This window comes from Podarcis liolepis (assembly GCF_965112155.1).
Source record: "Podarcis liolepis genome assembly, chromosome: 7".
In the NCBI taxonomy this organism is placed as follows: domain Eukaryota; kingdom Metazoa; phylum Chordata; class Lepidosauria; order Squamata; family Lacertidae; genus Podarcis; species Podarcis liolepis.
The window spans coordinates 74,282,164-74,295,923 of NC_139561.1; the positions used below are offsets into that span (position 1 = coordinate 74,282,164).

General features: G+C 47.9%; 1 protein-coding gene across 8 annotated transcripts; it reads right to left on the reverse strand.

The window, feature by feature from the left end:
• Positions 1-914: 914 nt before the first annotated feature.
• Positions 915-11,070, reverse strand: LOC310710980 (membrane-spanning 4-domains subfamily A member 4A-like). 8 transcript variants are annotated; one of them, XM_083512386.1, is made up of 9 exons: positions 10,047-11,070; positions 9,202-9,828; positions 7,595-8,825; positions 7,144-7,315; positions 4,541-4,660; positions 3,293-3,349; positions 2,624-2,725; positions 1,428-1,547; positions 915-1,166 (listed from the first exon to the last, which is right to left on the reverse strand). In XM_083512386.1, exons 4-9 carry the CDS (start codon positions 7,258-7,260, stop codon positions 1,086-1,088), a joined length of 597 nt encoding a protein of 198 aa, XP_083368512.1. In that variant the 5' UTR covers positions 7,261-7,315; positions 7,595-8,825; positions 9,202-9,828; positions 10,047-11,070; the 3' UTR covers positions 915-1,085. The 8 variants fall into 8 exon arrangements, with proteins under 8 accessions (XP_083368512.1, XP_083368513.1, XP_083368509.1 ...); XM_083512387.1 differs by having other exon boundaries at positions 7,595-7,674; positions 9,369-9,828; positions 10,047-10,815; XM_083512383.1 differs by lacking the exon at positions 9,202-9,828 and having other exon boundaries at positions 7,144-7,295; positions 7,595-7,674; positions 10,422-10,820.
• Between the last annotated feature and the right edge of the window lie 2,690 nt (positions 11,071-13,760).

Consider the following 13,760-nt stretch of genomic DNA (forward strand, 5'->3'; position numbering starts at 1 on the left):
TTTACCTGATCAAGATATAAGCCAATATATGCCTTGATTAAAATGCAGTCTATATTCAGATGCCACAATACCTCGGGTTACAGACGCTTCAGGTTGCGCATTTTCGGGTTGTACACAGCGGCGTAGCGTGAGTTGTCAGCACCCGGGGCAAGGCAAGTATTTTGCGCCCCCTAACCCGGGGCAAGGCAAGTATTTTGCGCCCCCCCCTAACCTGCGAGTTGCCGCTGGCGCTGCCGCCCAAACAACGCCGCTTGCCCGGAGGAGGAGGGGGGGCAGAGAGGCGAGGAAAATGCAACGGCCCAGCAGCTGCAGCAGCACCGGCGGAGGCGGGGCTGTGAGGAGGGGCTGCCTGGCGCGTCCTCCGCGGCGAGCGCTGAGAGCCGCTGCCTGCCGGGCGCCTTCAGCCCGGACGTGCGCACAGCTCGTCGGTTCCGCGAGACATGCGGCTCCGCTACAGCCTGCGCCCGAGGCTCTTCGGCGACTCCGGAGGCAGCGAGCGTGCCCCCCCCAGATGTTGCGCCCGGTGCGGCCGGCACCCCTGGCACCCCCCACGCTACGCCACTGGTTGTACACCATGCCAAACCTGGAAATACCGGAACAGGTTACTTCCTGGTTTCGGCGCTTTGCGCATGCGCAGAAATGCCAAATTGTGACCCGCGCATGTGCAGACATGGCGCTGCGGGTTGCGAACGCTGCAGGTTGCGAACGTGCCTCCCGCATGGATCACGTTCGCAACCTGAGCATCCATTGTAGTTTCTTTTGGAAATCTTTTTCATTATTTTTGTTCAAAATGGTCCTATTCATTTTCAGGGCTTCCATTGATTGGCTTCTTACATTTCCCCGATCTACTTTTAAAATGTTGCTCTTAAGTTAAAAGTTGCCAGTCTTCCTAACAAACAACAGGCCACACTGCCTTATCAAAACCCCAGTGTTTTATTTGCATGGGTCATGATAGACATAGATTTCTTCAAAGATGATCTAGGATGAGCCAAGAAACCTCCTTGGTGCCTAAGTGCACATTTAGTATTTTTTACTCATAACATTGGAAATGGCAGTCAAGGAGGATGGGATGAAGGAACAGCAAGTCAGAGAGATCTGGGATCCTTGCAAGCATCTGGAAGAGCAACAGAGTCGCCTGGGTTCACGTTCTGGTAAACCACCACAACCTGCAGGAAAAGAACACCCCAGGAGAAAAATCAGTCTTGCTGTGCATTTGCAGTGCTGCTCAGCTCCTGAGCAACTAACTCTGCTTGCTATCAGTATTCAGGGATGAGCTCTAGACCATTGAACTTAGAGTGAGACTTCTAGCCCCAAGGTGAAATGCTGTTTTGACAACAAACACTTTATTTGGGGAGCAAGGAAGCAGGCCCCACCCTGGGATATCTTTGCCTACTCTGGTCACCAAACCCCACTCTCTTCAGTGTTACCGTTTCGGTGTAGTTGTCCTGGCAAACAGTCTTGCACCCGAACGCAGCGGTGGAGATAGTGATGCAAAACTCAAGGACGGTGAATACCAGTAAGACAGCCGTGATTCCATACAATATGCCCTGTCAATGAAGCAGAGAGCCCGGCAAAGGGGATTAATATTATCCATTTATAAATGTGTGTGTATGTGAGAAGAACAGAGTTTGAATCAGACCAGTGGACCAGATAGTCCAGCCCCCTGTTCCCATTGCTGACAACCAGATGCCTCTTTGGGTTGTTGTGAGGATGCAAAACAACATAATAATGCACACAGACACCGAGTGCCCCTTGGACACTGGGAGACCAGGCAGAGCTGCCTAACTTGGCTGCCCCCCGAAGTGTTCAAGGGCTCCCCTTGCTTAAAAGACCCCCGGTCAAAGCCAGGGGTCAGCAAACTTACTGTGCCTTGGGCTGGTGTCTCCAGCGCTGATTGCGCGGCGGGCCGGAGGGCAGGGGAGCACGTGCCCATACACATGCGCACACGTTATTTCTGGTGTACTTCTGGGTCGGAAATATCTTGTGCCCATGTGCATGGGCCTCCTCCGACCCAGATGTGCACCGGAAATAACGTTTGCACATGCGCAAATAACACTTGCTCATGTGCACAAGCTATTTCCAGTGCTCCTCCAACCCGGAAGTGGGCAGCGGTGCAGTGCAGCGCTGGTAAGAGCAGGCAATGGCAGTGGGCGATGGGGGTCGCTGCAGGCCAGATAAACAAGTCCCTCAGGCCTTATCAGGCCTGCAGGCCTTAGTTTGGGGACCCCTGGTCAAAGCCAAACGCAGCAGACTTAAGCAATTCAAGTAATCCCATAACTGCTCTATTTATGTCAAAGCGCCACTCTACTTCCTCTGTTCATCCTCCCATCCTGTCCTGCCGAGGTTGTCTAAACACACTTTCTGGTGCATTTTCCAGTCATTTTCCTTATCCGAAAAGGGTCGGTTTTCAGCAGGGGAGTGGTGTTTCTTGCACAAGGGCGTATCAAATCCACTTTAATCTCACAACCTGGATTTGCCAGGATGCAATTGGAATCCCGCCCCAAAATAGCAAGAGTCTGGAAGAGCCCTCCCTATGATGAGACCAGCACTTACCCAAGGGAACATTGGGGATTTATTACACCCGCTATACTTTTTCGGATGATGCTCATTGCAGCTCTCTCACCTGCCTACGCAAATGGTAGCTATCCAGCGAAAAACAGAGGAAAGTGATTCCAATGCCGGCCGCTACAGAACTCACGACGTTCATTCCCAGCATCCCTTTCACCTAACAGTGGGGACAAACAATGAGATATCATGCCTTCATTGAGCAATCCTGAAGCAACTGCCTGGTATAAACCTCCCCGGGAGCTGTAATTCTGTGAGGGGAATAGAGATCTCCTAACATCTCTCAGTACCCTGAATGACAGTTCTCATGTGTCTTTGGAGAGAAGTCATAATTGTCTAAAGTGCTTTGATGCAGCTTTAAATGTATAGTGCAGAACGGGCTTCTGGGGACATCCAATAATGTCATAATACACAGAGGCAGAGCACCACCCCTTGAGTTTCACAAATTCAAGCTATATATAGAGTTAAATAACTATTGGATTCTAACCAGCCATATCTGAATTGATGCATGATTTTGGACATGGTAGCTGCAGACCAATATGGTTCTTGAGTTGAGATGATAAACCCCATAAGAGATACACAGAACTTCCTCTGGAAAATACATGAAGTTGGACAAGGCAACTTCAGACCAGGAATTCTAGGAGGGACCCTTAAATGGCAAGCAGCAGGCGCCATGAATTCTGCGCTCCATCTTTCATCGCAATTTCCCAACAAGCAAATTAGTTACCAGTGGTATTTTGGGGTTCCTGGCAGCTGCCACAGAGAGGGACCCTGAAATGATGTACTGTAAGAGAAGGAAAAGGAAGTCAGAAGCTAGGAACAAGATTCCAAGGGATTTTTCTCACATCTTGCCTTCCAGTCCATTAGGTCATAACCAGAAAACGATATTAATGGAGCATTACTTGATGTTTCTCATGCAAAAGTACTGAAGCAAAGATACCCTTTCTGCTGGACAGCTCCATAACTATCATGGGATTTGTCCATACAAATTCTGCCCAACAGACTCTCTGGTGGACGCTTTGAGGGAGGAGGTCCAGGGCACAAGGAGCCTCCAAGGCTGGATCTGGCACTGTTGCTGTGCCTTCCCTGCTCCCTAGAATGGTCACCCCATCATGACCACCTCCAAGGCCCATGTCAGCACTGCATATACACTCTGAAATAGGATCCAAGGGTGTGCAAAGTTGCACAGACAGTTAGCTTCCACAAGCAATATGGAAGGGCAAAGGCCTATGCAGAACAATGAAGCCCCATCCCATAATTACAGGAACACCCCTTCAGCCATTCTCCAGCTTCTGACATTTTCACCAGCTATCCCACATACATGCCATCTTCATGTCTCTTGAGCATGAGAAACTGTCTATCCCCCCCCCCAAAAAAAGCTGAACTTCTCAATAGTAGTGCCTGGTGGGAAGGGGCAGGACTGCACTCAATTTCCTGGCAAAGGAGTCTCTGCCTCTTACTGGGAGAGTGAGGTCAGGTGGTATGGAGATTGGCACTGTGCAGAGCCAATCCTGTGCTCCTGGCATTGCACCCACATGCCACTAACACCCCAGAACACACGCTCAATTAAGCAGCACTGACTCTCTGCCCACAGGTCAGGTGTGTGGTTTCTCCCTCCCCAGTGGCTTCTATTTTCCACTTAATTCATGAGGCATAATTCTGAGCCCCCCCCCCCTTTACACAATAGCAGTCGTGGGATCTTTGAGTGATGCTCAGCCTTGGTCAGTGTTGCCTTCTGGTCTTCCAATGATGGTCTTCAGCTGTTGCAGAGCTGTGGGATCTTCAGCCCTAGAGATTTTGCTGAACTACAACTCCAATCACCCCTGAACTTTAGCCAGGCAGGCAGGAGCTGATTGGAGTTGCAGTCCAATCACCTGGGGACATTCCCAACCTCACCATCTCTCCCTTAGTCTAAGCTGAATCCCAAAGGAACTTTTCTTTTTCTTTTTTTACACAAAGATGTGTGTTGGATTACCAAGATTCCGCCCCAGATTGGTACTTCAATTGCAATGTAACTGTAATAATAATAATAAGGCACAGTGTGAAAGGCAGCTCCGAGACCAACTTGCATAATTCCGATGAGTATTTGCGTGATCTGCAAAGACAGCATAAAACCAGGTCTTATTATCACCACACATTCTAGCTGCAGACCAACTGAAAGTTACTTCAAACATGGTGGGGGTGGGCACATGTTGAGGTGAGCAGGGCTGAAGGCCTAAGTGGGTGGAGCCAATGCAATGCTATCCAATAGTAAACCATTGCTATGCTCAGGACCAGATTTAGGTTTGATGAGGCCCTAAGCTACTGAAGGTAATGGGGCCCTTTATATGTCCAGCTGTCCTTTGTCAACAACACTTTGTCACTGGTTTGTTTTTTTGTGTGTTGAATATATGCTATATGGTAATTTATGGACCTAATAGGTATCTAAAGCCATTAGCACATAACAAAATATGTATTTTATCAAAGTAATTGTTGAACTGAAATACAATCAAGAAGAAGTATATTCATAATGAAATACAGTTAAGAAGAAGTATATTAATAGTGAAATAATTATTAAGCTCTAGCTTAAAATGTTTTTTTATTCATAACAAACTTAATAATGCAAACACATTGGCATTTGGAAATAACAAAAGTTCCTTTAGAAACACAGTTTGCAAAGACTCATAATCTAGTCTCTAGAAACTTGCTATAACATGAAATACGGTAATACAGTGGTGCCTCGCAAGACGAAAAGAACCCATTCTGTGATTCTCTTCGTCTAGCGATTTTTTTGTCTTGCGAAGCAAGCCCATTGACGGATTAGAGGATTAGCGCTATTAGCGCTATTAGCGGCTTATCAGCTTATTGGATCAGCTGATAAGCGGCTTAGCGGCTTAGAAAAGGGGGGGAGGGGAAAACCCCACAGGAACTCGCAAGACATTTTCGTCTTGCGAAGCAAGCCCATAGGAGATTTGTTTTGCAAAGCACCTCCAAAACGGAAAACTCTTTCGTCTTGCGAGGCATTCGTCTTGCGGGGCACCACTGTAATAGGTGTAAATATATGGTGCAAACTTCTAATAATTATAATTATATGGTCAAACTGCTAATAATAATAGCTTTATTAATATGAAATTAGGTGTTCTAACCTGTACAATGCAATGGTAGTTAATACAATGCATTTTTAATATAATATCAATATCCCCATAGTAGTCCACACTGTGCATTGGGACAGTAGACCTTTGTACCCTGTTACACTTAGTGAGTGTAAAAGACGGTATTTCTTTCTTTCAGTATAATTGAGGGGGGGCAAGAGAGGGGGGCCCTAAGCTATAGCTTGTTTACCTTATACGTAAATCGGCACTGGATATGCTCAAGGTCTTGCCTCCGGGAAAGAAGCAAAGGAAACCAATGTATGCAGAGATGTCAGGCAGGGTTATGGCTGCACGCAGCCATTCAACATACAAGCTGTGAGTATGTGGAGTGTTGTTTATTTCTCGGCTGCAGGGCTTTTTGTCAAGGGAAACTCATAGGAACTGAGGTGTTCATGGTGAGCTCTGGAAGTTCTTTTTCTAGAAAAACAGCACTGCTGAGCTGCATGTCCTCAGAACATGGCAGACATGCATCTTGCTGCAATTGTTGACACTTGCTTATTTTTCAGAATATTACCAGAGAGAGAATAAGAGGCAGAGAATATAGTCTGCGGTCTGAACCTCAGATGAAGAAGAAGAAGAAGAGGAGGAGTTTGGATTTGATATCCTGCCTTTCACTCCCTCTCAAAGCGGATAACCATCTCCTTTCCCTTCCTCCCCCACAACAAACACTCTGTGAGGTGAGTGAGGCTGAGAGACTTCAGAGAAGTGTGACTAGCCCAAGGTCACCCAGCAGCTGCATGTGGAGGAGCGCGGAAGCGAACCCAGTTCACCAGATTACGAGCCCACCGCTCTTAACAACTATACCACGCAAGGTATCATCCCAGCTTCTTTAAAAATCTCTTTGGATAGGCATAGGAAAGGCAGGAAGAGTGTGGCTAGCCGTCTCCTCATAGCAGTGGTTCTGCTTTCCCTGGCGACCCTGACAAACTTAACTTATTTATGTTATTTAAAATACTTGTATGTGGGAGGGCAGGAGATAGGGACCTGTCTTGCGCAACTCTACGCACATCCACTCAAAAGCCATTCCCACTGAGTTCAGTGAGATTTACTCCCTTGTATACAAACTGAATTTTCTTCCTACAGTATAGAACTTTTTAAAAAATGAATAGAATAGATCATGATGCAGTCAACATTTAAGCACTTCAAAAATCCAAAGGTTTCATTCAGAAAGATGAGTATGTATTTCGCTGAAACCAATCAGAATGTAGGATGCTAAACTCCAGACATTGCTGAACTACAACTCCCACCTTAGCTGGGGCTACACAGGGTGCAGAAGAGAAGACAGAACTGACTTCAGAAGCAAGGCTGGGAAGCTGAGAAGAGGGCTTTGCAGTTGCCTAAGGGTAGGCAGGTCTAAAATGTTATGGGGAAGGAAGTGGGAGGGCTCTCAAATAAAGCAGGCAGGGGAACACAGACCCTCTAGGTTTCCCCTATATTCCATACTCACCCCCAGTGCCAATGGCTCACCCCGATAAAACTTCTTCATTGCTTTTGGCATGTAAGCATCTGACTCATCTCTCGAGAAGGATCTGGGGGTCAGTGGTGCGATGGGATTGGAATCCATGATGGCGTTTGGGGAGTGGTTTTGTAAAACAGCAACTGTATCAGGAAGAGAAGATCTAAATGGGGCAAGGGAAAATAGTGTGAGGATGTGAATAAAAATTAGGAAAGGATATATTACCCTTCCTTACACTTGCTTGTGAGTTTAGCAGAGCACACCCCTTTTGTGACAAAATTAGGAAGCTGCTGTTTCAGTTTGTTGCAGCCTTTTTGATGAAGCAATCCAGGATGCCTTGATGTGTAGACTGGGTTTTCCTGGTGTTTCCCCCTTTTATCCCCCTTAAACAACAGCAGCACAAAAAAACCAGTCTTCTTTGAATAAAATACAGTTTACTCACAGTTCACATGCAGTAGCAATCTGGAGGCAGTCTTAGGCGCATTTGTATATACAAAAGGACCAGGGAGTCTGAGGCTGAATCTAGACACATCAAAGAAGCATTTCAGTTAAAGGCCTGGTAAATTTAAACAGGGAAAACAGGTAGAGAAATAAACGGGAGTGCACAGCGCCATCTGGTGGCACAATGTTATATCACCTATAAAAAAGTAAAGGGACCCCTGGCCATTAGGTCCAGTCGTGACCGACTCTGGGATCTCACTTTATTGGCCGAGGGAGCTGGCGTACAGCTTCCGGGTCATGTGGCCAGCATGACTAAGCTGCTACTGGTGAGCCAGAGCAGCGCACAGAAACACTGTTTACCTTCTCGCTGGAGTGGTGCCTATTAATCTACTTGCACTTTGATGTGCTTTCGAACTGCTAGGTTGGCAGGAGCAGGAACAGAGCAATGGGTCGTGGGGATTCGAACCGCTGACCTTCTGATCGGCAAGTCCTAGGCTCTGTGGTTTAACCCACAGCGCCACCAACGTTGTATCGCCCATACAACACATATAAATCGCTTTTTCTCTACCAATCTAGCTGAGTCCTGAGACTTTGGACTTCAGACTCAACAACTTGCTACATCTCTGTAGAGTAGAGATGCAGTGGTAGAAGATGCACGACGATGGCAAGTGAGCAAGCTGGAGTAAGTGAGAGATGCGGATGTGATCAGTATCACAGTTTACAGGTAAGTTATGCCCAGAAGTCCTCCCTGCTAGATCCACATTTCGCTGGGTGCCCATTCCAGCAAACAGAAAATGTTGAAGCTGACTCCTCTTTCTGGATTTCCCACAAAGAGGGAAGGGAGAGGGGGGAGTTTGAATTATTGCCTCCTTTTGGAAGGAAAGGACATCCCAACTCTCTTGACCACTTGCAGACTGTCCTTATTTTCTGGGTGGGCTTCCAAGACATACTTGCAAATTTCAGTAATGGAATTAAACTGGGTTTGGCAAGCTTGCACAAGAAAACTGATTTCAGATCATAAGAATCTTACATTTCACAGTAAGGAAAGTGACAAAATGCACTGGAAAGTCCAGAGTAACAACTGCAAAATTATTTGTGGGGAGCTCATACAAGAGAGTGGGAATGATTGCTAAACAGCAGGCATCTGACTCCTTTGAAAACTTGGTGCAATCAAATCAGGATGAAATCTCGAGAAATAGGTCAGCTGGGAATAAACTAATTAGGGAGTTGTCCTAGAGGAAGGGATGCAGGTGGTGCTGTGGGTTAAACCACAGAGCCTAGGACTTGCAGATCGGACGGTCGGAGGTTCGAATCCCTGCGATGGGGTGAGCTCCCGCTGCTCGGTCCCAGCTCCTGTCAACCTAGCAGTTCGAAAGCACCTCAAAGTGCAAGTAGATAAATAGGGACCACTCTCCGGCGGGAAGGTAAACAGCGTTTCCGTGTGCTGCTCTGGTTCGCCAGAAGCGGCTTAGTCACGCTGGTCACGTGACCTGGAAGCTGTCTGCAGACAAGCGCCGGCTCCCGGCCTATAGAGCGAGATGAACGCGCAACCCTAGAGTCGGTCACGACTGGACCTGATGGTCAGGGGTACCTTTACCTTTACCTTACCTAGAGGGAGATGCACAGGGATGTAGGATCCAGAGGATCCCTGGTTGTCCTGCCAACTTCCCAGCACACCTGGGCTATGCTCCCAAAGTAAGAGAAATGGAGGTGCCTTGAAACTGAACGGGAGAATCCAAACGCCACAATATAGCAATAACTTTGTTACTTTGTACCAAGCAAAATGTCCCAAAGTTTGTGAGCAAACTTTTGAGTTCCACAGAATTCTTTCTCAGGCTGAATGAGGTTGGGGTGGCAGGAACAACTGGGGCTAATGAACAGGCTTGCAGATTATTAAAAAAAATAAAAATAAAAACTTTTCAGAGGGTGTCCAAAACAGTACAGCGAGGGCACCAATGGCTCATGTTGCTTTTAACATCTCACGCAGGGTGGGTTGAAGTCGTGCTTCAGATCCAGCCAGCCGGGACAGAGTGTCGTGTGCGCGCACAGCCATTGCCTAACCTTCGCGCGCGAGCTTTGTGCAAACGCATCAGGATTCGTGCTCCATAAAACGACTCGTTCACAAGTGACCCTTAGCGGCTCGGGCTGAATTTACGACAGGCTGAACACTTTGTGCCATTAAATCAGGATGATTTCTCAGTCAACAGCTGGAAAGGACCTCAAGAGGGAGCAATCCTGCAGAAAGACACGCCGCCGCCCCTCGGGATGAGCGGGGCTACGAACCAGAGGGTTCCGAATTGCGCGGGCGATTTCCCTAAATTTACGACAGTTGGAAATAGTAGCAGGCTGGAAGTGTCCTAAATTGGCATCCCAATGGCGAGGGATGGAAACAGGAGACGTTCTCCCTCCCTTCCCTTACTGGAGAGCGGAGAGACTGAGAGCAGCAGGCGCACTTGGCACAACTAACATAAATCCTGGCTACGCCCATGACAGCTAACCCGGGACTCCAAACTGCACGTCCTCCTCCTCAGCAACAGGTTCTTCCTTCTGCCTCGGAGAAAAAGGAGTGGGAAAGAGCTGGTTCCTCTGGCTGGGACCCGGTTCCCCTCTAGGCAAAGGCAACCACCCGTCAAGGCTGCCACGCAGAATACAGACCGTGGTGCATGGATCCCTCGCCTCCTCTGGCCCCAAGAGCGCGAAAAGACGTCCCTGCGCCACTGGGATCTGCGGGATGGTCGAGGAATCCCGGCCAAACGCGATGATGGTTAACTAGCGGGGCTGAACTTTGGGGAGAAGATTGGGGAGGGAAGTGGGAACTTGTCACGGACCTGTTCAGAAAGAGATCTCGCTTGCAATTCTTGCTTCTCAGCTGCCGCTCCTTTCCTGGCGGTGCAATCCTAGGGGTGCCTACTCGAAAGAAGTGTCAGCTGATCTCATTAGAGCTTGCAGAAATGGATGCGGACAGATATTGGGTAACAGTTTAGATTTTGCTGAATTCCAGTTTGATGAGAACGCGGGCTTTTAATTGGCTCTGTTTGTTCACGTCAACGTTTCCTCTCCGGATACTCCGACTCCGCCCCACTCTCTCCCAGTTGCATCACACACCAAGATTCAAAGCACTTTGCATTTGTCCATTTAAGGGTTATAAGGGTCTCCCCTATTTTGCTCGATTTTGCCACCTACCCGCCCCATTTTGCATCGTTTAGTCCGGTTTTGTTAGCTGTGGGGAGGAAAGGGGTCTGCGGAACTCTGAGGTCCTGTTCCCCAACTACAGAAAAAGTTAGAGGGGCCGCCCTTCTGGTTTCTGAAGATTCCTCCTGTATTGGCTGCTCTGCACCCAGTCTTTCTCTCTCTCGCTCGCTCTCTCTGCCAAAAACAAGAAGCTTGCTTTTCATTTTCAAAAAGAAAGAAGGCAATATTCTTAGGAAGGTGTATTCCATGCACAAGACCACATTCAATACCCTTATGCTATTTGGGAGCACATAGCACCCTGCTTAAATCTAAAAATGTGGTCAGAACGCTGTTGTGTTGTAACCAATGGGAAAAAGTGGTATTAGATTTTATACAGGATGATGGGATTATAACTCCAAATATAATTCAGAACAAAGGAAGGAAGGTAGATATAGTATCTATTCCCAACATTAACATTTCTTAGTAATAGCAACTTATTCACCCTATTTAAGTGCATGTTGCTGTTGTTGTTGTTGTTGTTGTTGTTGTTGTTGTTGTTGTTTAGCCATTTAGTCATGTCCGACTCTTCGTGACCCGATGGACCAGAGCACACTAGGCACTCCTGTCTTCCACTGCCTCCCGCAGTTTGGTCAGACTCATGTTTGTAGCTTTGAGAACACTGTCCAACCATCTCGTCCTCTGTCGTCCCCTTCTCCTTGTGCCTTCAATCTTTCCCAGCATCAGGGTCTTTTCCAGGGAGTCTTCTCTTCTCATGAGGTGGCCAAAGTACTGGAGCCTCAGCTTCAGGATCTGTCCTGAATGCATGGATAAGTTAAATAGGTTTCCTAAACCAAAGCTGCCACGTTATTTTAGAATCATGGAGAGAGAAGAAACAGCACAACTGTCATGTCAACATACCTACCGAGGACATGTTTAGAAAATATTTGCTAAGCTCCCACACAGCCACCTCAGATTGGTTCTTAGGACTTAGCCCACAATGTTATTCAGCCTGAGGGCTGCATTTCATGGTGGGGAATCTTCCAGGGGCCTCCTGCCCACTGTGGGCGGGGCCAGACACAAAAATGGGCAGACTTCCTTGTGGCCCTGCAAATGCTGGAGCTTTCCATGTGCACATACACCTCCCTTTCTCCGTCCTCCATCCAGTCAAGCTACCGAAATTATTACCATCAGATATGCTGTGAGCCAGGCAAAGGCACTCAAGGAGGGTGGGCAACACAGCTCCTAACCACTGCTCTCTGGGATGAGGCATGGATGCTGAAACCCCTCTGGGAACTGTAGCTCAGACCCAAGCATGCATTTGGGGACCAATTTCTGAATCTTGTTTACCACATTGTTATAGATTTAGGGCAAGCCCTAGAAATTAATAAATGCTAGGTGTTTTGCCAGTTAACACTGCAGGTTCTTCAAAAGGATCTTTGGCAGAAAATATATGAGGGGAAAGGTATTTTTATCTGAACAACAACAACAAAACCCAAACAGTAAACCTTCTTAAACAGCAATAAAAAACCCTCTTCTGCTGAGAAATAACCCCAAAGGAACAATTCCAAAGACACAATTCCCCCACTAGAACATCACCCACATGCAGCACCAGATCCAGCCATAGGGAGCCTCAGCAGCATTTGAGCCATCATCCTTATCCTCTCTGACTACTTTGTACCTGCCCAAATCAGATGGAGCTGGATGTCTCCCTAGCCACCACCTGTGCAGGTTAGGGCTCCTAATCTGGACAGTCGAGCCCCAGCTGGGCCTCCCTCAAGGGCAGGGGTGCTCCAGCGAGGACTCACAGGAAGGGTTGACTGTGCAAGGCCAAATCTCCCATTTTTCCTGTGTGTTTTCCACTACACTGTGATTTCAGTTATTTGTGATATGAAGGGAGAATGCAAGCTGCAAAGGAATTCCTGTGGCTGAGCTACGAATGATAGGGAGCAATTGAGGGACATTAACAATACAGTGGTACCTCGCAAGACGAATGCCTCGCAAGACGAAAGAGTTTTTGGTTTTTTGAGTTGCGTCGCAAGACGAATTTCCCAATGGGCTTGCTTCGCAAGACGAAAACGTCTTGCAAGTTTGTTTCCTTTTTCTTAAAACAGTTGCGACTTGACTTCGAGGAGCAACTCGTGCTTCGCAAGACGAAAAATTCGCTAGACGAAAAAACTCGCAGAATGAATTAATTTCGTCTTGCGAGGCACCACTGTACAAGGAAATTCCTTCCCCTCTTGCTCCAGGTGTGAACAGAGATTGGGGATTTGGGAGGTGGCCTGGGTAACTGCTCTAGGGGAGGGGAGGGGTTGGGGGAAGAAGAAGGGGTAGAGAGGGCAGAGGTCGATCACAGGAGAGGCAGACTGCAGTCAGCTTACACTGCTGCCTCTTGGAATGACTGTGCCATAAGATCTGGACTGGCTCCATGCACACTGAAGGTGTAAATAGGTGAATGAAGCAAATTTCTTAAAGCCACAACGGTCTCTGCTGCATCGTCCATTCTCCAAAGGGACATAGACCCTGTGTGGGTGCCTGGGCCCCATGGGCTTTTGCCACCACTAGGCAGAGAGAGGGCACCCAACTTCGGGAATAATATATTTGCATGGTGGTAGCAGGTCACAAAGTGCAACTATACTCCATTAAATACATAGTGTAGATGGGATCACACACCAAAAGAGGCACTAACAAAGCTCCAAGGCAGAGGTTGGCAACCTAAAGCCTATGGGCCGGAAGCAGCCCATGAGCCAACCCCGAACCGAGCCGCCCGCTAAACTAGTGCAGCTCGGTGTGAGGACTCTCTTCCATGGCTCTGGAAATTGCTTCTGCGCATGCCCAGACACCGGAAATCATGTCTGCACATGTCCATGGCACCAGAAATCACTTCTGCCTATGCCCAGATGCCGAAAATCGCTTCTGTGCAGGCACAGTTTTCAGAGTCTGGGCATGTGCAGAAGCGATTTCCGGTGCCACGGACATGCACAGACGCGATTTCTGGT

Bases quoted from the DNA above. Each gene is read 5' to 3' on its own strand.
- LOC310710980 (XM_083512381.1), bottom strand. From the start codon at position 9,683: ATGCGTTTGCACAAAGCTCGCGCGCGAAG. The intron at 4,661-7,143 runs GTGAGTATGGAA...CTGTCTTTGCAG, and splicing joins GTGAGCCATTGGCACTGGGG to ATCACGCAAATACTCATCGG. The intron at 1,167-1,427 runs GTAACACTGAAG...CTTTTCCTGCAG, and splicing joins AGGACAACTACACCGAAACG to GTTGTGGTGGTTTACCAGAA.